Source organism: Doryrhamphus excisus, linkage group LG15 (genome assembly GCF_037039965.1).
Source record: "Doryrhamphus excisus strain RoL-2023G ecotype Guam linkage group LG15, RoL_Dexc_Guam_v1.1, whole genome shotgun sequence".
NCBI classification, from domain to species: domain Eukaryota; kingdom Metazoa; phylum Chordata; class Actinopteri; order Syngnathiformes; family Syngnathidae; genus Doryrhamphus; species Doryrhamphus excisus.
The window spans coordinates 7,223,635-7,248,246 of NC_136371.1; the positions used below are offsets into that span (position 1 = coordinate 7,223,635).

At 41.5% G+C, this 24,612-nt stretch overlaps 4 protein-coding genes and 1 long non-coding RNA gene across 8 annotated transcripts; 3 read left to right on the forward strand and 2 right to left on the reverse strand.

Annotated features, from left to right (window-relative positions):
- The first annotated feature begins 3,873 nt into the window (after positions 1-3,873).
- On the forward strand, positions 3,874-5,596 carry cldn10a (claudin 10a). Its single transcript, XM_058051614.2, has 5 exons — positions 3,874-4,368; positions 4,496-4,657; positions 4,731-4,812; positions 4,897-5,001; positions 5,301-5,596. The coding sequence occupies exons 1-5, from the start codon at positions 4,149-4,151 to the stop codon at positions 5,428-5,430; spliced, it is 699 nt and encodes a 232-aa protein (XP_057907597.2). The 5' UTR covers positions 3,874-4,148; the 3' UTR covers positions 5,431-5,596.
- A 1,587-nt stretch (positions 5,597-7,183) lies between these two features.
- Positions 7,184-8,286, reverse strand: LOC144901742 (uncharacterized). The gene is made up of 3 exons (XR_013629833.1): positions 8,161-8,286; positions 7,871-8,058; positions 7,184-7,353 (listed from the first exon to the last, which is right to left on the reverse strand). It is a non-coding gene; the product is annotated as an uncharacterized LOC144901742 (long non-coding RNA).
- Positions 7,794-10,382, forward strand: cldn10e (claudin 10e). Its single transcript, XM_058051709.2, has 5 exons — positions 7,794-8,124; positions 8,210-8,371; positions 9,501-9,582; positions 9,666-9,779; positions 9,856-10,382. Exons 1-5 carry the CDS (start codon positions 7,893-7,895, stop codon positions 10,226-10,228), a joined length of 963 nt encoding a protein of 320 aa, XP_057907692.2. The 5' UTR covers positions 7,794-7,892; the 3' UTR covers positions 10,229-10,382.
- Positions 10,383-11,763: 1,381 nt separating this feature from the next.
- Positions 11,764-14,936, forward strand: cldn10d (claudin 10d). The gene is made up of 5 exons (XM_058052246.2): positions 11,764-12,150; positions 12,243-12,404; positions 12,485-12,566; positions 12,645-12,752; positions 12,849-14,936. Exons 1-5 carry the CDS (start codon positions 11,919-11,921, stop codon positions 13,033-13,035), a joined length of 771 nt encoding a protein of 256 aa, XP_057908229.1. The 5' UTR covers positions 11,764-11,918; the 3' UTR covers positions 13,036-14,936.
- Positions 14,508-23,159, reverse strand: dzip1 (DAZ interacting zinc finger protein 1). Of its 4 annotated transcripts, none has more exons than XM_058052241.2 (20): positions 23,035-23,159; positions 22,407-22,538; positions 21,615-22,208; positions 20,670-20,754; positions 20,448-20,563; positions 20,335-20,374; positions 19,735-19,844; positions 19,534-19,650; positions 19,401-19,463; positions 19,198-19,326; positions 18,887-18,935; positions 18,763-18,813; positions 18,507-18,566; positions 18,160-18,323; positions 17,804-18,008; positions 17,417-17,591; positions 16,372-16,739; positions 16,129-16,250; positions 15,887-16,064; positions 14,508-15,618 (listed from the first exon to the last, which is right to left on the reverse strand). In XM_058052241.2, the coding sequence occupies exons 2-20, from the start codon at positions 22,407-22,409 to the stop codon at positions 15,530-15,532; spliced, it is 2,718 nt and encodes a 905-aa protein (XP_057908224.2). In that variant the 5' UTR covers positions 22,410-22,538; positions 23,035-23,159; the 3' UTR covers positions 14,508-15,529. The 4 variants fall into 4 exon arrangements, with proteins under 4 accessions (XP_057908224.2, XP_057908227.2, XP_057908225.2 ...); XM_058052244.2 differs by having other exon boundaries at positions 22,357-22,538; XM_058052242.2 differs by lacking the exon at positions 23,035-23,159 and adding an exon at positions 22,689-23,001.
- Positions 23,160-24,612: the final 1,453 nt, after the last annotated feature.

A 24,612-nucleotide genomic window follows, 5' to 3' on the forward strand; every position in this document is an offset into this window, starting at 1 on the left:
TGTTAAGGCAGCTATGGCAACGTGTTCCTTCAGCCTCGTGGAGCGCTGTGACCCTGATGTTTTGGAAATCACCGTGACACTCCACAGAGCAACGAGGAACTCATCTATCTGCACTCTCAAATCAACCAGATTCTTGGCTCCATCAAGATATTGAACTGAGGTCGCTTTTAAAGGGTGCAGTTGCTTCAGAAATCAAACCAGGGTTATCCAAAGTGTGGCCCAGGCGCCATTTATGGCCAAAAAAATAGATGAAAGATGAAATATTAGGAGATTGTCATTAATATTACGGCCAAAGAGAAAAGTTGTAAATTTTATGAGAATAAAGTCCTCAAATTATTAGGAAAATACATATAATAATACATATAATAGTCAAAAAGCCTGTAGCGTGTGAACATTGTGTATAATTCATGGTGTTGTATTTGTAACAAAATGGTTAGTTTCATGTAAAACAACATTTTTCGTGTGTTATGTTGTGGCATGGTTGTTTAGATATTTTGTCTAAATATACTGTATATGGCTAAGTTTGTATCAACATGCTTGAAATGTATCTTTTCACAAAAAGCTTATCTATTTATATTGCAGATTACTAAAGAACAAAGTAGAAACAAAGTTTTTCTGATGAAAGATGAGAGTCTAATCTTTCTTTTGGTACATTGTGTACCAAATGTACGTTTACTACATATAGCCCTAGAACACAGCCTTGAAAAATCAATCAAAATGGTCAAAAAGGGCCATTACTGAGAGGGATGGCTTTTAAATAATGACTCAGATTGAATGAGTTAAAAAAAAAAGATTATTTCCAGAACAAATAATATAAGAAACAAACAAAGGAAAACTGATTAGCAATTGGAAAACTTGATTAGCAACGGCAAGTGTAGGCACCAACAAGGCTTGAGCTAGGGAGAGATTTACCAAACCGGCAGAACCTTTTCACAGGCAGTAAAACTGCGGATTTTCTTCTTCAGGAATGCTGATTAGATGTTTTCTGGCCTTGTTAAATTAGGTCAGACAGGTTCTCTGAAAAACACAGCACATGAAAGGCTGTCATGCTCCTATGTATCAACTGAGTAATACAGTGTGCAAAATTTAGGTGAAATTCTGTAGGAAATGTTTGACAAAAGCCAAATCATACGGAAATGTTCAAATAAACATAAGAATGGAGCAAAGTAAAGTCATTTTGTGAATGTGACTAAGTGCATTCACGCTCATATGGGGAAAAGCTTTTGGGTTAAATCTTAGACTGAACACAAAGCAGCAAACTATCGGTACTGACTAATAGGACAATGAGGCAGAGTGAAAGCGGATTTGGAGGAAACACGAGAACTGGGCAATCGCAGGACGAGCAAGACAACAAGTGAAAAGAACCAAGCAGAAATACTGTATATGCTAACTAACAGCAACCTTGTTCCAATATTATTTTCCGTAATTCTTTGGTGGCCTCCGGGACTTGATCCCAGTATCTGTGACACAAATAGCAAGAGGAATACGTACATCAAGCGATTTGTCTTAAGTGGTCACATGCTATAATTCATTCATTCATTTTCTACCGCTTTTTCCTCATGAGGGTCGCGGGGGATGCTGGAGCCTATCCCAGCTGTCTTCGGGCGAGAGGCGGGGTACACCCTGGACTGGTGGCCAGCCAATCCACATGCTGTAATGAAAAGTTATAATGAAAATGTTGCCACACATGGGAAAAATTGGATATCTTATTGTTATATACATATATTCATATATACACATATATGTATATATGTTATATTCATATCTCTGATTGTTCCCAAAGAGACACTGTGGCAACGAAAGACCACACTGACACCATATTCCTGTTTTTGTCACCTTCTTTGATTTTCATATTTGTGTTGGCAAAATGTTTACATCGGATTCCCTTCCTGACACAGATGTGGATGCTGAGGTTCTCATTGGGAGTGACCAGGATGGATAGGATCAGGAACAAGTACATCAAAAGGACATTACATGTTAGAGGCCTTGGAGATAAAGTCAGAGAGGCCAGACTGAGATGGTTCGGACATGTCCAGAGGAGAGATAGTAAATATATTTATAGAAGAATGCTGCGTTTAGAGCTACCAGGTAGGAGGCGTAAAGAAGGACCAAAGAGGAGGTTTATGGATGTAGTGAAGGAGGACATGAGGGTAGTTGGTGTGAGAGAGACAGATGCCCTGTATATGCTAACTAACAGCAACCTTGTTCCAATATTTAATATTGTTTTCCTCCAACTATCATTGCTTTCCACCTTACAATAATTTATTAACATGGGTCAATCTGTTTCGGCCTCCTTCAATGTGCAGAAACAGCACTAAAACTCCCAAATAACCTCCTCTGGGGACCAGACTGGTTTGCACATTATTATCAGTTTGGCCCTTTTTTCCTGCACTGGCATCAAACACACACATCATAGCTCTCCGGCTGCCATCGCTACTATTTCTCATGGGGTACCTTTTCTTCATGAGCTACATTCTTCACCTCCATAACATACATTCATGATCAAATTTCAGTGCTATGCAGATAACACCCAGCTGAACTAGAACCCCCTCCTGCTTTTCAGTTCTGTACCGCACTGAATTCTCACATAGAACCGGTCCAATATAGCACCGTAGAGATTTTATATGGTACACTTAGTACACACATTATACTAAGTCTTGTAGAAGCTGTATAGTTCAGCTATAGTAGAGCTTGACTTGTAATCTGGAGGTCCTAAAACCAAATCCCGAGGTCCCTGATTAAGGGCAATGGTTGAATGGAATGGAGAAGCCATTTTTCGTTCAAAGCCTACTGGAGTAGGCTCCTTCATACTCCAGACTGCAGAGAACAAACTATGGTTCTCTAATGGTGTCAGACAAATAGAAAATAATATTTTTATTCATTCATTCATTGTCTACCGCTTTTTCCTCACAAGGTTCGCGGGGGTTGCTGGAGCCTATCCCAGCTGTCTTCGGGCGAGAGGCGGGGTACACCAGTGCACTGGTCACCAGCCAATCACAGGGCACATATAGACAAACAACCATTTACACTCACATTCATACCTATGGACAATTTGGAGTCGCCAATTAACCTAGCATGTTTTTGGAATGTGGGAGGAAAACCGGAGTACCTGGAGAAAACCCACGCATGCACGGGGAGAACATGCAAACTCCACACAGAGATGGCCGAGGGTGGAATTGAACCCTGGTCTCCTAGCTGTGAGGTCTGCGCGCTAACCACTCGTCCGCCGTGCAGCCCTAGAAAAGAACAAATAAGTAAATATACACAGGCAATCACTTTTTCACACAGGGCAATGTAGATTTTTTCTGTAATAATAAAAATATGTATTTAATCATTATTATTAGTTAGTTATTGGTTAATATTGTTTGATAATCTGAAACATTGAAGTGTGACAAACATGCAAAAAAAACAAGACATCAGTCAATGTGATCTTTGGCGCCCCCTGGAGGCCATAACACTCTAAACTCATGTTTGTCCAACCCACATCACTCCATACTTCCACACGTAACATATTCAGTCATGTGTCCATCATCATACAATCTCAGCACTTATTTGTTCAGATTAAAATAGTCATTTAAACAAGTTTAACAAGTGTTGAGGCGACATTTTCCTGTGGCGATTCTCCAAATCCCCAGCACATGTTATAGCTTCAGGTATTGTATTATCATTCTTTCATCCTGATCACAGCTATATGGAAGCTGGGCCTACGTATATGAGCACATCATTTGAGTGCCACTTGATGGTGCTACTATGCTGTATACTGAGAAGAGACCGCTGTTAACGACTGACCTAAAAGCTAACTATCTGTCTTCGCCATCATGCGCTCTTTCTGTCTTAGAGACCCCCTCACATCCTGTCAGTTAATGACTTCCTTCTCCCTCGCGCACCCCATGCATGCTGTGTGGAGTGATGAGACGTGGGCAAGCCTGCAGCCTGGCGGCGATGACATAAGACTACTTATTGTATCGCAGCCAACCTCAATAGAGGCTCAAAGTCATTCCACATCAAGTGTCCGCCAACCCCTGATGCACCTCATCCTGGATCAACCCACCCGAAGCTGCTCAGTCACTTCAAGAGTGTCTCACTTGTAAGAAGCTCCAAAAATTTCACATTCGGATCTGATCTATGCATCCAAAGCCTGTGGAGCAATGAGCAATATGGCAACAGAAATTGTTGCCTTTCTCTTGACTGTCTCTGGATGGATTCTGGTGTCATCCACCCTGCCTACTGACTACTGGAAGGTATCCTCAGTGGACGGGACAGTCATCACGACTGCTACTTTCTGGTCCAATCTGTGGAAAACATGCGTGACTGATTCCACAGGCGTGTCCAACTGCAAGGACTTTCCTTCCATGCTGGCTCTGGATGGTGAGTTCATATTCTGTCAGGACCTTTTTCAAGAAAATCTTTACACTATGACAGCAGAAGGTGATTTGGTGATAAGCACGAGTCTGTCACGTCCATCACGTCCGTCCTCTGTCTCTATGGCTGCAAGCTTACATCCAGGTATGCCGGGGCTTGATGATAACATCAGTATGTCTTGGATTCTTTGGTGCCATACTTGCCCTCCTCGGAATGAAGTGCACAAAAGTCGGAGGCTCGGAGACCACCAAGGCTCGTCTGGCAGTCCTTGCAGGCTTTCACTTCATCCTCAGTGGTAATTTTTTTTCTGAGAAAAAAAAAAAAACATGAGGTGTAATTGTTGAAGGGATTTCCTCTTTCCTCTACAGGCCTGTGCTGCATGACCGCCTGCTCCATATATGCTCACAGAATCACTACAAACTTCTTTGACCCTCTCTTTGTTGCCCAGAAGTAGGTCATCACGGCAACCACAAGTACTGTAAGTCACCTTAAGCCCAATCATGACTTCCGACCGTCTGAATTTCACCCTGGCAGGTTTGAACTGGGAGCAGCACTTTTCATTGGCTGGTCAGGGTCTGTGCTTTGCATCCTAGGAGGTTTGATTTTCTGTCTCTCCCTGTCAGAGGGCTCCAGAGTCAGGCGAGTAACAATATGACCCGGTTCTAGGTAACAAATTAGTCTTTAAATCCTTCTTACACGCCTTTCCATTGTATGAAAATGTATTTGTGTACACTTGAAAGACACGAGAAAGGTTCCTGTCAGGTTAGAAATTGCTATAAAACTTATCATTCATATGCCTGATCTTACTGGACAATTTTGACAGAGTATGATAAAACAGACATGTCTTTTCTTCATTGGTGGCTCCAGCTTAAAACCAGCATTAAAGTAGGTAAAGTGTACATAGAGGATGAATCATGATGACTTGTTGCTTTTTACAGAGGCCGTCACTCATCGATCGGCACTGCAGCATTTGCACACACGCGTGGCGAACACAGCAAGACAGCCAGCAGCCTTCAAAAAGATCTGCCACAGCCATGCAGGCAGTTTGGAAGGAACGCCTATGTGTGAAATCATCTTCATTTTAAAATTATTATTACTGTGAGGAGAAATGTTGTAAATATGCAGGCATTTACAGGTCCATCTGTAGTTTTTTGGTTTTTTTTTTTAGGCAAGAAAAATGTATTTTCCACAAATCTGCATTTAAACTCTGGTTATTTTAATACACAGAGTGCTGATTACGAGGTGTTAATTAAAAATGGAATATGACTTCAAAAAGAAAGTGTTTTTGTAAAGATTATTTGAGGAAAATAACGTCCTCACTTGAGATGCATGTTTTGCAGTCATACGAATACGTGGGAAACCAAATCAATTATTGTTAGTGCAAAATAGCCTGCCCGTTCCGCTTTAAGAGGCAGCAGCTGTACCATTACACCACTGGGGACCGGCATAAGCAATGTACTGCAATGCAAAATTGCCCCCCCAATGGATCATTAGGCTCTACGCACATGTCCTGCATGTCGGGAGGGGCAGCCCTGCTCATCAGTCTACTCTGGTTGGAGAGAGTGCTTTTATTTTGAAAGTGTCTCCTGTTAATACTTTCAAAGCGGAAAGTTGGGCTACATGAGGGGGCTTTCATGTTGTCTCCATGTAGAATGATCTGACCTCCACGGGTCACTGGGTCACATTTGAAGCCAGAGAGAAAGCAAGAGACTTGACAGGAGGTTTTCCCTCCAATCATCCATCCATCTCCACCTCTGAATTATCTTCATCAGTAGGAACTTCAATCAGTGCCCTACACGTTCGACTGCGCTGCATTGGTAAACAAGTGTCAGGTGTCCACCTCTTTGCAGAATGGTGGTATTGTTTCCAAAACTCACCATGCACACACTTAAAATTATATAAAAACAAGGATAAGAAACAAGTTAAGTGATTTAAACTCTTAAGAGTACACTTGCAGTCACAGGACATGCTGTCAATCATTTTTGATATTTTATGTACTTTTTAATATTGTGAAAAGGGCTTAAACACCATTTGATATATTTTAAACTAAGTTTTTTTTAACTAAAGTATCCATATTTCAGCTTATTCTCTTTAATTGATTTATTTCCCTGGTAACTAACTACAATTATGAAGGAGTAATTCCATTATTAATTACTACTTTTTAAAAGTAATTAGCACTAATTCATTTCTCAGTCACACCAATTAATTTGGTTTGAAACACAAAACACTGGTTTCGATTGACACAGACAAGACTGTGATGATGGTTGTGGTTATGATTATTTTCTCTTAAAACGAGACCTATTATGTTATTAAGTTTCATCCCTTTGTATTGAGTTGTGGACTCCTACAGAACAACTTTTGGAGCTTCCAGGATCTGCACCTATTCCAGCTACGTATATTTCCAAAATGGTCTGTTTTAATTTATTGCACCCATGACCCGCCTCCGGGCGTGACCAGTCCAATGTAGTAGGTAGGTAGGCCTACAGCTTGTACCCGGGGTCGCTTATATTCTCACAAGGTTCACTGTGTAACAGTGAACCGTGTCAGAAAAAAAAAAGTATGAAACGGAGTGTTCAGAACCATCGCAAATGTCTTCCAGGTCTCACTTCCAAACCTCATTATGTGAAAGTTTATGATAATACGATAATACAATATTCTAATAACATTTACAGGTCAGAAATGTGGAAAAGGCATAATAGGTCACCTTTAATGTAGCTGAAGCAATCTCATACAATGAGAGCTGACAAAGGGTTTCCTTTGAATTGCATCAACGAAGACCTGCCACCAGAGAGCAGCATTAGAACAGTGAAACATAACAGAAGTGATGAAACTTAACAATGCTAAACAAGTAGATTGTCTCTTGAAGTAATGCCTTCAATGCGTACGAATATGGAGTGAACTTACTGACTGTCCTTGCATCTACTTCAGGTCACATTCAAAATGTCCGACTGTGCTGGACTCCAGCTCATGAAAGTCACACTCACCAATTCACTGCTGATGACAGAACATTAATCAGCGTCTACACTACCTCCGCTTAAGACATTGCATGGCAGTGTGTTGGAACTATGAAAGCCCTGGCACGGTGAGGTCTTGGTGAAATAACTAATAGGCACCCTTATGCCTGGGGGCGCAGTAGGGATTGATGCCACAAGCAGTCTTAACTTTATTGCATAGTGCATGGAACACGCAAAAGGTCATTGTGGCAGAAATGTGCTTGGTTCTTGGCAAAAGTGAAACCGATATTCAGAAGATTCACATAATCTCTTGTATCTGCTGTGCTGGCAGTACAGCGTGTGCCACAAGTCTTTCGTAATTGGAGATGAATGCTTAGATGAGCACTCTCAGCCCAGATTCAAACTGACAACCCTGGGTTGTGACCATGGGAATCTGAGGGAACCTCCTCTCCCACCCACATGTACACACAGAAACACCTGCAGGACAACTTCACGCCTCTGTATTTGACTCCTAAACTGAGCAGTTGTTGGGATTTGGATGAAACAGTGAAGACCTGAAGCGCCTGAAGACCAGGAATGCGGATCCGCATGGTCCAGATCTGGGGCTTCTTGATGACTGTGATGGGGTGGATCTTCGTGGCTTGCACCATGGCCATGGAAGGCTGGAAGATCACCTCAGTGGGAGGAATGGGAGGCTCCTCCATTTTAAAGGTGGCCTGGTACTGGTCCAGTCTGTGGAGATCTTGTTTTACAGATTCGACTGCTGTTAGCAACTGCTACGACTACCCTGTGCTCTGGTCCGTCGAGGGTAGGTACCACTGCATGTGAGAAAGACCAAACTCACCTTGAACCCGATAGCTCAGTCATGTGTTTGCCTTGCTGTGTTACTCCAGGCCACATCCAGATTGTGCGAGGCCTGCTGATGGCTGCTCTCTCTCTGGGGATGTTGGGCTTTGTGCTCAGTCTGATGGGCATGGAGTGCACCTTCATTGGGGGAAAAGACAGGTCAAAATATAAGAAGATTTACACTGGCGGTTGGTGCCACATAATCAGCGGTAAGGCCTTATCTGAAGATAAACTGTATAATACAGGGGTCTCAAACTCAATTTACCTGGGGGCCACTGGAGCTAGGGTCTGGGCGAGGCTGGGCCGCATCAGGTTTTCCAAAAAAAAAACACATTTATTAAAAACAGAAAAATATACAAACTTTTTCAGTGCTTTGGTTCCAATTTTCTACAATAAAAGCTCTGATAAAACATTCCACTGTTCTCAAATATCTTAATTTTTATTTTTCTGCACAAAATAAGATGAAAAATAAATAAACAAATCAAGAACAAAAAAATCAATCAATCAGTAATAAATAAATAAAACGGCAAATAATAAAAACTTAAGAAACCACATATAGTTGGTGGGTAGACAAATTATTTTTTCAGATTAAAATGAACAAAGCATTATTAGAGCCCTGTAGACATGACAAAACACGACTATAGTCACATTTATACTCTTTTTATTTACAACATATTGCGCAACTGCAGGGTCTTGAGACACATGCTAACTCGCAAACTAGAGAGCTAGCGACCTAAACGGTAGCCTTCAAGTTATTTCCTTTAAACTTAAATAGCCAAAAACTTACCACTTCCACACAGATAGGGAGGATAACTATTAACAGTTATTTAACCTTTAACATGATTAATCAAACGTAATAATGTTTTCTGGGTACATGATACCATACAGCATCCATATCAAACTTGCGAGGGCCGCACTAACATTAACCTTTCATATCAAGGCGGGGGCCTCAAACTAGTGTCCTGCGGGCCACATTTGGCCCGCGGGCCGCATGTTTGAGACCCCTGGTATAAGACATGAGATTCAAAACATGACCTGCATGAAAAAAAAAATACATTTACAAAGATAATAGTGCTGAGTTTTGATATGAAACAATTTGTGGCTGCCTGGTATTAAAAGGCATTTTAGTATTTAACTTCTTCAGTATATAATATTAACAGCATAATGAAAATATTTACACAACGTTTAAGTGGACCTATTGTGCTTTTCCCACTTTTCTGACTTATAAATGTAGTTAGAATGTTCTATTCCACACAATTCTTCTCCTAAGATTGTACATGTATAGTGTACATAAGTGTGTTTAGTGAGTGTGTGACTTCTCTATTTGTGCATACGCAGGTTTACTGTCCACGAGTGGATATGCTGTTTATGCACAATACGTGTCAGGAGAATACTTCAACCCAAACTTTGATGGACTAAAGTAAGTCAACAAGCTGTAGCAGCGGACAGAAAATGTGATTTTAAAAGAATATGACTTTTTAAACCATCCCCAATCGACCTTAGGTATGACCTTGGTACTCCACTGTTCCTTGGGTGGGTCGGCTCTGCTTTTCAAATGAGCGGTGGTGTCTTCTATATGTGGTCGGCTTGCAAGCCGCTCTGTGGACAAGAACAAACGTGAGTCAAGTCCATACCAACACTTCATGGACACATCTTAACTGGTGGCACTCATGAGTAATTATATTTATTCCAGAGTAATCATCCGACCACTACCAGACCCAGAACAGGACCCTAAGACCAAGTCTACCACAGAGCTCTCCTCAGTGTCAGGAATCACCTCCAAAACCAAAGTGTCTTCTGTTTCTGAGTTATCATCAGAACGCTCAGACTTGTCAGCCATCTCCTCAGCATCAAGATCTGGAAGCTCAGTGGAGTCCGAGCGCCCATCGAGGACCAAAAGAACGGCCGCTTCTGCGGCATCAGCGTCAGGTTCAGAGTCGGGCCTCTTGTCCAGGTCAAGTGTGTCAGCATTGTCAGCGTCGAGCAGCGGAAGCAGTCGGGTGTCGTCGCTTTCAGGAAGCTCAAGGACTGAGAAAGCATTCTTTCTGAAAAACTCGTACATTTGAGGTCTCAGCAGAAAGGTTCACTGTCAGTGTTGTGTGAGTCATGGATGGTTTCAATGTATTTGTTGCGTCCAATCACAGTCATTGTATTTACATAAAAAAGACATACAATGCAATAAATCAAGCATGGTTGCTCCTGTAGTTTTGGTCTTGATTGCTCTTGAAAATAAATCCAGAGTCACCAACACCACAGACAAGACTAAGTTAAAATACTTCCAAATACACGTTAACCAGCAAAGGAAGCTTTCTAGTTATTCCAGAATCTGCACCTATTCAACTGTATTTCTTTGGATTTTGTGCTTCCCACAAAAACGGTCTGTTTTAATGTATTCCACCCATGGCCCGCCTCCAGGCACGCCCCTACTCCATTGGGGTTGGCCGAGTGTATAGAAGGACCGCTAACTTTATAGTAGTCAATCTCAGGAACCAGGAATTCCAAGCACTTGTGCCTGATGGTGGCAAATGTGGCTTTCCCTTCCAAGCCATCGCTAGCAACGTAAACACAGAAGGAGAGCTTGGGGAAGGCAGGAAACAGAGCTTGAGGGAGGGCCGAGAACTTAGTATCTGGCTTACAGCCACGCCCATATAAGGAAGTCCACTCCTCTGTGACATCACAAAGGGGCAGTTTTACCACGCCTTCTGAAACCGAGCGTTTTGAGCCATCCCAAAACACGATATTCAAACACATCAGCTTTGACTTTGGAAAACAGTGATTGATATTTTAGCCTCTTTTCTAATATGAAACAAGCAGAATGCTGCTTATTATTATGAATTATTGAATGAGATTTCATATTATTGAATACTTTCCATCACATATCTTGACTCGCTAAATGTACTGCAAAAAAGGTCAGTAAGGATAATTCATAATGCCGCCTACAGAGCACATACAAACTCCTTATTTCTAAAATCACAAATACTTGCTGATATAGTTCATCTTCAAACAGCTAAAATAATGCATAAGGCTAAAAATAACCAATTACCTAAAAATGTCATCCAATACTGCTCTACAAGAGAGGAGAAATATGATCTCAGGGAAGAGCTAGAGATGGAGGGGTAGGATTTAATAAGCTTTGCTTCTTCCTACTCCTTTTGGACATGTGGAACTGTGAACTGATTATGTGATGCATTCAATTGTAATCTGATGCATGTTCAAATGAAATAAAACCATTACCATTATCCATATCCTGTTTACTTACTCATTAGCAATGTTAATGTCACTTTAGTGACATTTAGTCATTGCACAATGTTGTCAGTTTTGTACTCCTTTATTTAGTCTTAATGAATTCTCTAGGATTATCTAATCAAGGCATGGATTTTTATTTATTTTATTTGTCTGTATTACAGTGTTTGTCAGTTTTCACTCCCTCATTTCTTTTTTTTCTTTTATTCCATTACTGAATAACACAAAACGTAATATAAAATCACACTTAGGGAACCACTAGCCCTGATAAGAGCGGCCTCCTTCACTCTGGTTTGTCCGGTTTATCTCACATGCAAAACAATGATGACATCAGTACTCAGTGTTTGTGGATGTGAGTGCTGGGAGAGTAAAGGATGCTTACTGAGCAAAACTATCCAAAAAGATAAGACGTCAAACAAACTGTGAACACTGTTTCACATCCTCAGTGCCAGAGAAGGAAGAGGAGGCACAGAAAGAACCTTGTTCATTAAGTTTTTTTGAGTGTCACTCACCATGAAGTACAGGACGGTGGTGATGTACATGGAGATCGGCTGCTTTGTGTCTTGTCTCTGCGGCTGGATCCTGGTGTGCTCCACCCTTCCCACAGAGTACTGGACTTTCTCTGAGGTGGGCAGCATTGTGATGACGACCTCTAATTACTACTCCAACCTGTGGAGGGACTGCATCTCCGACACCACTGGGGTGTCTGACTGCAAAGACTACCCCTCCATGCTGGCCCTGCCTGGTATGACACTCACCTATAATCCCATTTCCTTTATTTGTAAACACCTCAGTGATGGACAGCGTCATACGGTCTAAATCACATGTTTCTTTCAGTTTTCCTGCATGCCTGCAGAGCGTTGGCAGTCTGTGCAGTCATCACCGGCTTCTTTGGAGGGGTTCTTACTCTTGTGGGCATGAAGTGCACTAAAATAGGCGGATCAGAGGTCGCAAATGCGAGAGTGACCTTCGCAGGTGGCATCACTTATCTTGTCTCAGGTAAAAAAGACTGCTTGGCTACGATTGAACTTCACAATCAGCATTTGAAAAAAAAAATGAACAAGGTGTTTTTGTGTCAGGGTTCTGTGGTATGATCACATATTCGTGGTGGGCCAACAAAGTCATCACAGAGTTTGTAGACCCAAATTTCAGGGCACAGAAGTGAGTATGGTTTGAAAAGAAAGATGATAAATCAGGAATGAAAAAGATCCATGACATTCAATTTACCTCATAATTCAGATTTGAGCTTGGAGCTGCAGTTTTTATCGGCTGGGGGGGCTCCATCCTTTTGCTCACTGGGGGGAGTGTGCTGAGTTTTTTCTCTGGAAAAGAAGGTCTTCCATCTGGGTAAAAAAGAAATACGTATTAACAGTTTACAAAAAATAAAAAATAAAATTGCAGATCGCTGACACATTATTTTGGTTAACTTCTTGTCACATACAGTTCCTCAAAAAGGCCACGGAGACCAGCCACTTACGCCACAGCTAGGACCCGAAGGACCTACATGCTGCCACAAACCTCATCCAGGGTAACATTGGGGCCACCGCTGTTCTACCAGAGCAGGAATAGTCGACCGAGCAGACCGCCAACAAAGACGACTCGCACCTTCAGCAGGGATGACTTTGTCTGAGCAAAAGAGACATTCAGACTTTTTAAAAGACCTTTCAGGTACAGATGGTGCAGATCATCCCTGGTGAATACAGGACTTGGGCTGCTTCATTTACAAGTCAGGTCAGGTCTCAAAATGAATGTTTACTTACTTTGTAACATGTAGGTTATAAAGCATATGTAGAATAAGTCTTTGATAATACAAATATTTTCACCTAAAATATCAATTTCAGGGCGGCACGGCGATCGAGTGGTTAGCGCGCAGACCTCACAGCTAGGAGACCAGGGTTCAATTCCACCCTCGGCCATTTCTGTGTGGAGTTTGCATGTTCTCCCCGTGCATGTGTGGGTTTTCTCCGGGGACTCCGGTTTCCTCCCACATTCCAAAAACATGCTAGGTTAATTGGTATGAATAGGTATGAATGTGAGTGTGAATGGTTGTTTGTCTATATGTGCCCTGTGATTGGCTGGCGACCAGTCCAGGGTGTACCCAGCCTCTCGCCCCAAGACAGCTGGGATAGGCTCCAGCACCCCCCATGACCCTTGTGAGAAAAAGCGGTAGAAAATGAATAAATATTAATTTCATTGTGTTCTTGTACTGTTTACTTTAAACACACACGGAAAGCTAATATAGAACAAGGACCAAATCATATTAAAGATACAAAAGAGAAAATAAGTCAGCATGATTATTTCTGAGATTTGCCTTTGGCTGGCCACAATAAAAGGCTAGTCCAATATGTGCAGTACAACTACTATATGGGGGAGAGGTATTATATACGTATGTTATGGATGACTACAGGTGCATTTTGAATGCAGTGATAAGATCCCAAGGCCCATTGTTATGTCAACATCTAAGTTCTTGCATGACCAGCAGACTCCCCAGACATATCACCCATGTTTGGGATGCTCTGGATTGGTGTATACAGGATTTCCCTCATACAGTGCATATTTTGGAGTGGCCATTTATTGTGCTCAACCTAAGCCTCACCAGTGCAATAATCAGCCGTCTGATCATCATTTTGATATGTCACACCTGTGACATGGCTGGATTATGGTCACTCACTAAACCAGATTTTGACAGACTTGTGAGAGATAGAATATTTGGGAGTGACAGGCCGTTTTATGTTTGAAGAATAGGTTTTAGACTTTTGATATCAGCTTCTATTTTTGTTGTATGCACTTTGAAAAGTCAAGAATCGTAAAAGCTCAGACAAATAGAGCACCTTGAAATTGAGATATTACGGCATCATCGTAAGAACATGAAACATTTTGTTAGAAATAGAAACATGCTGAGGAAAATGTATGCAAATTGGCTACCAACAGTTTGGTAAAAATCAAATGCTAAGCTTCCATGAAGCTCTTATCTTCCATGGCTGTCATATTCCAGAACTGCTACATACCTGGAATGTCCAGAAATAGGTGGTCATGTCTCAGTGACGTGGCCAAAGTAAGGAAGGCTAGAACACATTGTTGAAACATTGTGGCAAGAAATATATATCTATTTTCAAGTTTTCATGTAGTAATGAAATGTGAGTAACTCAATATCAACATTACCGGCATGTTGGATTTGTCAAGGCTATGTGGTAAATGAATACAAGTAAATGTACTTCCTTTCATAAAACAGAGTATTCATTGATAGTGCAGCCTTGACACATCCCATATGGCAGCGATGTTGACCTATCGCAGCAGTGGACAACCTAACTTGATGCGGTGTCTATCTATTGTATGTCTATGGAGTGGCGGTTGCCTTGTGTGAAGACATAATGAGATTATGTTATCACGATTACGAATAATGAGTCGTATTTGTAAAATCCTTCCATCCACTAAAGACTAAGGATTGATGTGTTGCACTAGCTGTATTAAACCTTCCTTTCTACTTACAACAACAGAAAGTGAAAGTTGAGGTTTGTATGTTTGCAAAATAAATGACATTTATCAAAAATACACATGGGGGTTTATTTAAAATATGTGGTTTTTTGCATTTTCTGCCCACTTTGTAACAAATCCTTCAACTACTGCTGATTGTTGGAGGACCAACAGTACAGATATACTGGAGAAAAGAAAAGTCTAGAAAAGAAACAAACAGTTATAGCTTCCTAATACCCTTTCCCTTTCAACCACTAAAACATGATGGATACATGGATACAAATCTAAATAAATATCTTGCTTCTTTTAATATTTGTAAAACAAGTGTGAATCACTTCCTTATGTATTGCTTGTAAAAATATCTCTAAATAGAAAAATACATGTTAATTTAACAAAGTTAAGTTACTTATGCACTCATGATGAAAGCAGAGAGTTGGCACAGGGGGTGAGGTAATATTGAAAATACTAAGCTAAGATAAGATGTGTTTGTTTCTCAATGGATTTTTTTTTAAATAAATGTATGCTCTCATTGAGGTTCTAGGTTTTTGGCTGCTCAGTGATAGGGATGTGAACAATACCACGGGCTGCTTGTTGTTTGTGGCTCTTGCATTTTGACCGAAGTTGCTTGAGTCTGATGGGTGTAACTTGTGCTAATTGTTTAAATCCTCCGAGTCACAGATGTCACTGAGGTAACACAAGCTGCTTTTCAAGGTGCTCCCTGTTCCGCCTTCAGTCAAACCTAACAAGCACAAGAAAACAACGCATCATCAAAAGTGAGAAATTGAAAGTGGAATATGCGTTCATTCTTTTTCTATGAAAATTGCAATTTTGTTTATTGTACTTCATTTCATAACTACTTTTTTTTTTTTTTTTAGTTTTGTAGCTCTTTTGCTATCATATTTCCAATGACGATATATGGTACCTTTGATTCATGGTGTGCCACAGCCTTCTAGTGAAGCGCACAGCGGTCACTTCGCTTGACCAAATATGGTAGCAGGGGCACTAACCTAATCTGGGATCCTTTCCCGGGGAGGTGTCTCTTCCCGTGGAAGTGTCCCACACACTGGTGCTGGCTGAGTCAAGGCTCCTTATAGCAGCTCCGGAGTTGTGAGGCGCTTTAAGTTTTCCTTTTTTCTCCTCAAGAAAGGAATCTGCATCCTCACTGCTCTCTTCTAGATCTGAGGACTGTCCACATATTCCACAATGAACTCATTACTCATTACACAACGGTGTTCACTGGGAGTCTCACCACAAATTCCTGAACCTCATCTTTCCTCTCCGGTAAGATGTTTACGCCCCCTGCTGGTTTCTTTGACACTTTATTTGCAAGCTGTCTCTCGATTTTCATTGCCAGGTCACTGATTTTGTTGTCTAAAATCACACAGTGAATACATTTAAGGCATCAGTGGAGAACCATTTTTGAATAAACAACAAATGCATTGTATTCATTTTAAAATAAATATTAAAGTACAGGTTATTAGGTGCAGCTTACCTTTAGCAAAGTTTGACTTTTCTACATTGCCATTCTGGTCTTGAAAATTCTGGAGCCGCCTGGGGTCAATTTCCTGCAGCTCACTGACATCTGACACCTCTTCTTCCTCATCATCATCATCATCATCATCATCCAGTTTTGTAATTGCTGTCTTGGTCACACCACCAACAAACTGTTTGTTAGAAGGCAAGAGCCTGGCTGGAGCTGGCCTTGCCTGGATCACATTGGATTTTATTGCACTGATTTGGACTCCTTCCTCCTTATTCATTCTGGCCTGCATTTTGCCCCAATTAAGTTGAAGAGGCTCATCCTCCTCCATGTCCCCGTCCTCGTCTTCTGAATTCTCTAAGGAACTGAAAGGCGGAGTCCTAAGAAACAAGAAACAATTACTGTTGTTCCATTTGGAAAGAACAACCAATCACACACACCTACATGAATATGAATGTTTATGATTGACATGTGAAAAATGTGGCTACTAAATACTATTGTGCAAATATAACAATTAGGGGTGTCAAGAAACACTCAGTTCGAGAACGGGACTTAACATTACATTTAGGAAAAGTACAATGAACAAATGTACAAACATATGACAATATATTGAAATCTATTCATTTAATTTCGATTAGGTTACTGTTCTGTACTCTGTGGGCAAGCTAGTGGATCAGCCTCCACCCACCAGGACAAAGAGACCGTCTGACTGACCAAAGGGATCACTCCGTTCATGCCGTTGTTCTATGGAACAAAGTCACCAAGGTGCTGAAACCAGTGCAGAGAGTGAACTCTCTTCCTGCCTGTTAGGAGGCGACAGATGAGGAAAACAGGCATTCATGCTGGTAAAATTATTAAGTTCATTTTCATTTTTTTTCTGTGATTAATGAATGAATATGAAATGAATTTACTTATTATGATCTCTGGCCAGCATCCATAGGACAATTCTTTCTGAACGTGAAATCTTGTGACTCCGTAATCTTGCGAGGTCTTGTGACACCCCTAATGATAATCATTTGAAATGTTCACTTCTGGTTGTCAAAGGGATTTGATTTACTTGAGAGGGATGTCTCTTAAAGACGCTTTCTGGCTGGGAGTGGATGTCTTTGGTTGGGTGGTGGCTCGAACTCTTGGTGCTGGCTGGGGTGTTTTGGCCTGCCGAGCGACACCTTCACAGATACCCTGTGTTGACCTGGAGGGCAAGCTGCTGGATCGAGGCCGAGACTGCAACACTAAAAACAAGAGAAACGCAAACAATGATACTGACAATAACTTACGTCTTTAGCTTGGGAGATGCTTTCAGAGATTTGACTAATACCATCACAGTGACTGCTAAATAAGATAGCTGGATTAAGCTTGCTGCTGAGTCATTTTGTGTGCGACTTGTTGAGTCACATAAAGACTTTTACAAGAGGTGATGTCATTTTAAAGAACTTAATCATACACTGAACAGAGTGTCTGGATCTGCCAGGAGATTGGTGTTCAGGATCTCTGCTATTCCCTTGAAGGCCCAATTTCTGATCCACAGAAGTGCTGATGCTGTCCCGATGCTGCCAAAAGTCAGGCATTTCCCTTGCAAAGATCTGCTGCTTCATACGCCTATTATCCAGGATGGATCTCAGATCCTTGGTCTTCAGTTTTCTCTGATCCTGAGAAAGGATGTACAGAAACAAATACATTTTCATAAAGTTCTGTTTGACATTGTGATACGTTACCTTCAGCAAGGTTAAGTCTGTTTGAGTGCAACCCACTGGGATGTGTCATGCTAGCTAACTCCAGCTAAAGTGGGCGATGGCTTACCTGCGTTACTCCTAGACTCTCTAGCTCCTTCATTAGAAGATGTTCAAGATGTCGCCTGATTTCCTTCTTGTTGGGGTTCCTTTTGATGGGCATTGTGTGTTTCTTTTCTGAAACAGGTTGAGGCTTTTTCTCCACTGGTCTCTTCTCAGGGATGCTGGTCAAGTCTGTAAAAGATTGAATTGCTCATTTATTAACGGTTCAGGTCTAGAGGTGGCCAGGAAGTAAAAACAAAGAGATGGTTGCAGTCACAACAAAGCTGAAAAAAACGGTTGCTGAACAGATTTTGAGCGTCCATGCAGATAGCATGCAGTCGACCAACTCTGCTAGAGTTTCAGGTGCTGTTTTACCTTCCTCCTCTTCTGACAGCTCCTGTATAGGATCCAGCTGAGGAACAGAGGTGGGCTCCTCTAACAGAGCAGCACATGAGGTCAAAAGAACATTGGAGGTTGGGGAGATAAAATAGTGGTTATAAGAGGAGAGGGACGGGAAGGGAGTTGCTATATTCCTTCAATGATCCTTCATGCAACAGAGCCATGCTCAGACACTCTGGGAGTGATCAAGCACCAACATTATCTACATTACTTTTTTTGGTTGAGAACTCACCAAGTACAACTTTCTTTGCTTTAGGCTCTGGAGTCGGTGTATGGGCCAAAACTGAAAAACAGAAAATGAGATCACTGAATTGAGAATCACACTGGCCCTTTCCTGATAAGCTCTTTATCTTTACCTGGGACTTTCACTACTTTATTTGATGGATTTGAGGGTATGTTGTGTATCTGTAAGATCACAAAAACACAATAAAAAGTATTGATACATCTGCTGACATTAACAAATGCACGATTTATTATTTTTTTAATGGCACTATTACAGGAAAACGATCAACTTCCTGTGGATTAAGCCACCATACAGTATAATCATCATATCACTCAGCTCATGGAGCAAATACAGGATATCCTGAACAAGGGCAGAGCTTCCACTCTGCTTCCCCTTCACTACACACTCTTTAGTGTACACTGATAAATGCAAAACATTGTTAACCTGTTCCTTCTGAGTCTGGATGATTTTCTCCTTCTCCTGCAGCCTCCTATGCATCTCCTGCAGCTGCCCCAGGCTGTGTTCCTGGTGCTCCGACATGGCCAAGTGTAATCTGTTCAACTCTGTCTGCAACTGACAGGACAATACATTTTCAAGGAGGATGTTTCTCCCAGGACTGTTTTAAAAAGCTGCAGACAATGTTGTACCTCATTCTTTTCTGATTCGTGAAGAGTCTTTATTTTGCCCAGCCTGGACTCCCACTTCTTGTCCTAGAAAAGGATGTTTAGATATATTTCTGTGTAAAAGATTTCACATGCAGGATACAAAGGTTATGTATACCTGCTGCTTTTGTTGCTGCTCCAGCTTTTGAATGGCTTGTATCTGAACCACTTCTAATGCTTTAAAATGCTCAAGTTCTTGTAGCAGGCTTTTGTCCTTGGATTGCTGCTTTTCATCCTGAAAGTACAAAATACATTACATGATAGGTATGAGGTAGAATGGAGACAAGATGATCTTTGTCGTGTTTTTTTTTTTTCATGCCTCCGCTGTTCTGGCTTGTCGGATGTGATGTTGTTGAAGCATGTCCTTGAGGTTTTTCAGCTCCAGTTTGAGGCTTTCCATCTGGGATTTCTTTTCATTCTCTCTCATCTCTGAAAAGGAGGTATTTAAAATGATGTACTTGTTTTGTTTGGCATTTACACATCCAGTACTGTGCAAAATGTTTAGGCCAGACAGCAACTCAACAGCAGTTTGGTGGAAAACTGATTTCCACCAAACGTGTGTGTGTGTGTCACATGATTGTTGGTGAGGATCTGGATAAAGATACACACTGATACACTAATCCCTTGTTTAGTGCGGTTAATTGCTTCCAGACTGTGATAAGTGAATTTCCGCAAAGTAGGATTCCTTGTGTAAGCCCTTGTAAATAGAGCCCACTAGACATGAAATAACACCCCTATAGTCACCATATTATCCAACATAGTATCTGGTGTTAGGGATTATTGTGCCTGTTGTGTTATTGTGCCCGAGACAATGGCCGGTGGAAATCGGTTTTGTATTTTGAGTGTATATTGTGTCAAAATGATTGTTGCAAAAAATCTTTGGCACAGTAGTGTACATATTCACAAAACGCTGACTCACGTAGCTCATTCTCTTCTATGTGTCGTTGCAACTTTTGATTCTGTGGAGAAGAATAATCGTTTTCACAATGTAGCCCAGAAATGACTTCAAATACAGCCGCTATACACTCTTACTTCAGTTGTTTTGGCCTCCAACATCTGTTGCTGCTGAGCAATCTGCTCCTTAAGAGTGTTCATCTCCAATTTGAGGGCCTGGATCTGAGATTTTTCCTCACTGTTTGATTGCAACTCTGATAAAAAAAACAGCATTACACAATATCAAGGTAGTGCATTCAAATCTTTTTTTTTTTTACTGTTTCAAATTGCTGATGGAACCAATGTGACTGGTTGACTTACGTATGTCATTCTCATCAGGGTGGCGTCGCTGCATGTGACTCTGGAGGAACGTAGGATTGAGGAAGGTTTTTTCGCAAAACGCACACTAAGACACAAGTTGAGCACAAAAGTAAAAAAGGTTCAAGTTAATCAAGTCTCAGAAATGAGATGTTTGTCAGTGATGTCATTTTCCCACAAAAACCACAACAGTCTAGAAATAAACTGTACAACAATATGTCAAACACGACAAATGCCAGCTGTGCCCAAAGGACACACATATCCTCTATTAATTATTCAGCAAGGCAGTGCTAGCTGAGCTGCTCCTGCACACCTAGCAACCACACGCTGTCATGACAGACACTATCTGTTGCCTTGCCAACAGCTTGCCCCGGGTCAGAGGCGGCCCTTGAGGAACAGGTGGGAGCATTTTTTGGACTGTGCTATAAATATCCTAATAAAAATGAATACATCTTGCTGTTATGTGCTATATAAAGTTATGCAAATAAACAAGTATATAAAGTAAGTTTCATGTAGGCGACAAATTATATTGTTAGGTGAAGACTATGGGGGGTTTTAAGCAAGGGAGGGAGGTTCAATAGCACTTGTCACCCCTGTGTTAAGTAGATTAAAATCCCAATTGTCACCAAAACCAACCATCTGCTAGTAGCTGTAAATGTAACCCGTTTCAGAAATGAAGCTTATTTTACTCATTCCCAAACAACAGTAATAATTCATTAATAGTCACAACAAAACATGCTGACGGGTTCTTATTTCTGTTCAATACTATTATTTACACTAGCCCTGGTTGTGAAAAGCTCTCAGGAACAATAGACAAGCTGGGGGTGCTGAAGAGGAAAAAGGAGGAGGGAGAGGGGGAGGGATTTAATAATGGCGGTAGCTGTCGGTTTGCCTCCATCATTGCCAAAAATTGAAACCTATGGAAACAATGTAGCATGTCGACAGTACCTTTTGACTGTTTGTGAGTTGTGGTGCAAAGAGAGTTTGCTGATTGCGTATGATCTTCTTCCTGTTCTTGAGCTCGGTAGTCATCGCCTTCATGCTCTCCTCCTGCTTCTTTAACTGAGCCACTAGCTGCTCCTGCTGCATGTTGGCATTCGCTAGCCTCTCCTCTGCAGCTTGCAGGTTGAGTGTCAGAAATTCTTGACAGTGGAGGAGCCATTCCACCGTCAGTTGGGCCAACTGGAGGATCTTGATGAGAGCTCGGTCCACGGGGCTCTGACAGCGCTGACACCGCTCCCCATCCAAACTGCAGAAGGTCACGGTACTTATGTGTTCCTGTAGGACATCCACATCCAGCTGGCTAATCACCATGTCGATATCTACGGCGTGGATCCTCCGCCAGTCCACACTCTCCCTGCGCTGGCGGAACCTGAAGGGCAGAATGGTGGGTGTAGCACTGGATGGAGCCATGCCTGGTGCAGGATGTCCCCTTGCAGAGTATTGGCTAAGAGGGGAATTCAAGAGGGATGGAATCCCCGCGGATGAATGGTTCCCCTGGGTGTCACTGCTGTAGGGGTAATAGACGCCGTCCTGAAATGGCTGAAAGAGACAATAAACAGCAGCCTTTATGGCACATCTGGCTAGGCATGCAAACACGAACACTTCATAATAGCACAAGTGCCCTATTTTCTCCACACAATCTTAACGACTGGCATACAAAAGCCTTGCGTGGCCATAATGCACGTACATTTAAATCTACCTATTGGGGCTTCCCTGGTCCAACCGAGTGCTCCTTACCATCTCCGAATCATGAGGACCCACGCGGAGATCATAAATCGAGAAGCCGTGGTTTCGTTCTGGTTCCGCCCTCTCGCCGACAACAGGAGAAACGCCGAAGCCGCGTTGCCGTGGAAACAGAAACGAGCTTCCCTAAGGGAGATAAATGTTATCACAACACAACCGCAGTGTTTCCCCACCAGCAGCGATTGAACAGCGTCCTGTGGGAGTGACTTTGAACAGATCTCACAGCTTTGTGAAGATATAACATCCGTTATTCCACGTTAACAAAAGCTAGCTTACCTGCTATGCCAGAGGACATTTATCGAAAATGGTCGTCGAGTTTGCTCAAAGTACCGCTAATCTCCACAACAATACTACATTCTACGTTTAGTGCTCGCATGACTCCCACATTCACAATAGAGTGCATGTTTAAACTTGCCCAGGGAGCGCCAACAAAGCCGTAAGGTGCTAAGTATTACAAGCCTTGTTGTTTGTGTGCTACTACAGAGAAACAGCCATTTCATAACGGAGATTTGAGTTCGCTTCCACGGACAACAATGAAGACCATCATGTTTAAAAAAAGCCTCTAACCACGAAAAGTTGAGTTAATCAGTCACCGATAAGCTTAGTAAAAGACAGAACTTACAGTCGTGGTAGTCGACGTTTATAAATCAATGCAAAGACTTGGGAAAAGTTTTCCCCCCCATTGTGGACCCAAACAATTTTGGGGTGACTCGCGTTGTCACTTCCGGTACCTTCAAAGTAAATCAGAATACTAATTGAAGGCGAACCCATTTAAAGGTACCACTGGGAAAAATTACATCGTGAAACGGTAAGTTTATTAAAGTCAGATGCTGTAAATTTTTTTCATTATTACTTATGTTAAGACAGTCACTGTCAGTACTTGCTTAAAACCAACCTAATTTACATTTAAATATGTATTAAATTTGTATTACATTAACAGAGAGTGGTAAAGTCGGTTAGGTAGATAATAATTCAAAATAGCGGTGAGTTTCGAAACTGTCTAAACTGTCTAAGTCTAAAACTGAAGTCAATTTCGAAAGTGTTCAAAATGTATCAACGCTTGCTAATGTTTGCCACGCAACAGGCATCACTACACTTACATTCATAGCCTTTTTTTCAAAGTTTTGCCACTGATTTTGGGGGTGACGTATATATTTTCGTGCACTTCCGGTACCTTCAAAGTAAAACCAGATGATGATGAATACTTCCCTCCATTTTCCCCAGAGTGTAATGTTATGCAATTTGGCATTTGTTTTCTTTTTATGACGTTTCTTTTTCATTGAACATTGCAAGAAACTACCCCTCGCTCTTTGTAAAGAATCGTTCTATTAATAAATGTAATTATTAAAAAAAAAAGTTGCAGTACACGTCAGAGAAAAGCACTTGTAATGTCAAATATGACCAGCAGGGGTCAGTACAATCTAATGCTTGTGTTTGATACTTTGTCTAGTGCTGCAAAATGATGCTCAGCAAAATGTATCATGTAATGTACATGCAAAAACAATATACAATAGACAATTCATATGCTTTGCTGTGGTCATAGAGAAGCACAAGATAAAAGAATTTAGCCTCCACAACACAACAAGTGAAGCTGAGATTATTCTTTTCAAGTCTTATGCTGTCAGGACATGAACTCTTCATCAGACTCCCACAGCTGGAACAAGCCGACTGTGCGTCTTATACCCAGCCTGTCCTCAGACTGCCTCAACCGAGTGTTGATAAATAGGGATTTTAATTCCTGCCGACAAGAGCAGCAGAGTCGCCTGAGGCAAAAAGGGAGACACTCCTTCCAGGTTGTGTCCAGGCAGCGCTCAAGTGAGGCATCACAACGAGATATCAGGAGGTTCAGCTATCGGACAAGATGCTGATGCACAGGTCTGGAAGTTATCTGTTTTTCTTGAGCTTTGGAAACGGCCTGTGATGATGCTTACTCTCTCTCACTTAGTCACACAACAGAAAAAAGGAGGAAGACATAAAGAACTTTGAAATAGGTAAAGCACAAGCATACTCCCACTCTGCTGCTTGATATACAAGTTCATTTCCCACGCTATTTTTTTTTTACACTGCAGGTAGCAACATTTTCAGCTCACACCACTTTGGGTTTGTTGGTATCATAGTTCATAGTTCTACAGGTGCATATTTTATCTTTATTTATAGAAGATTGTCATCTGTCAGTGCTGTGATTTACTGCTGATCAGTC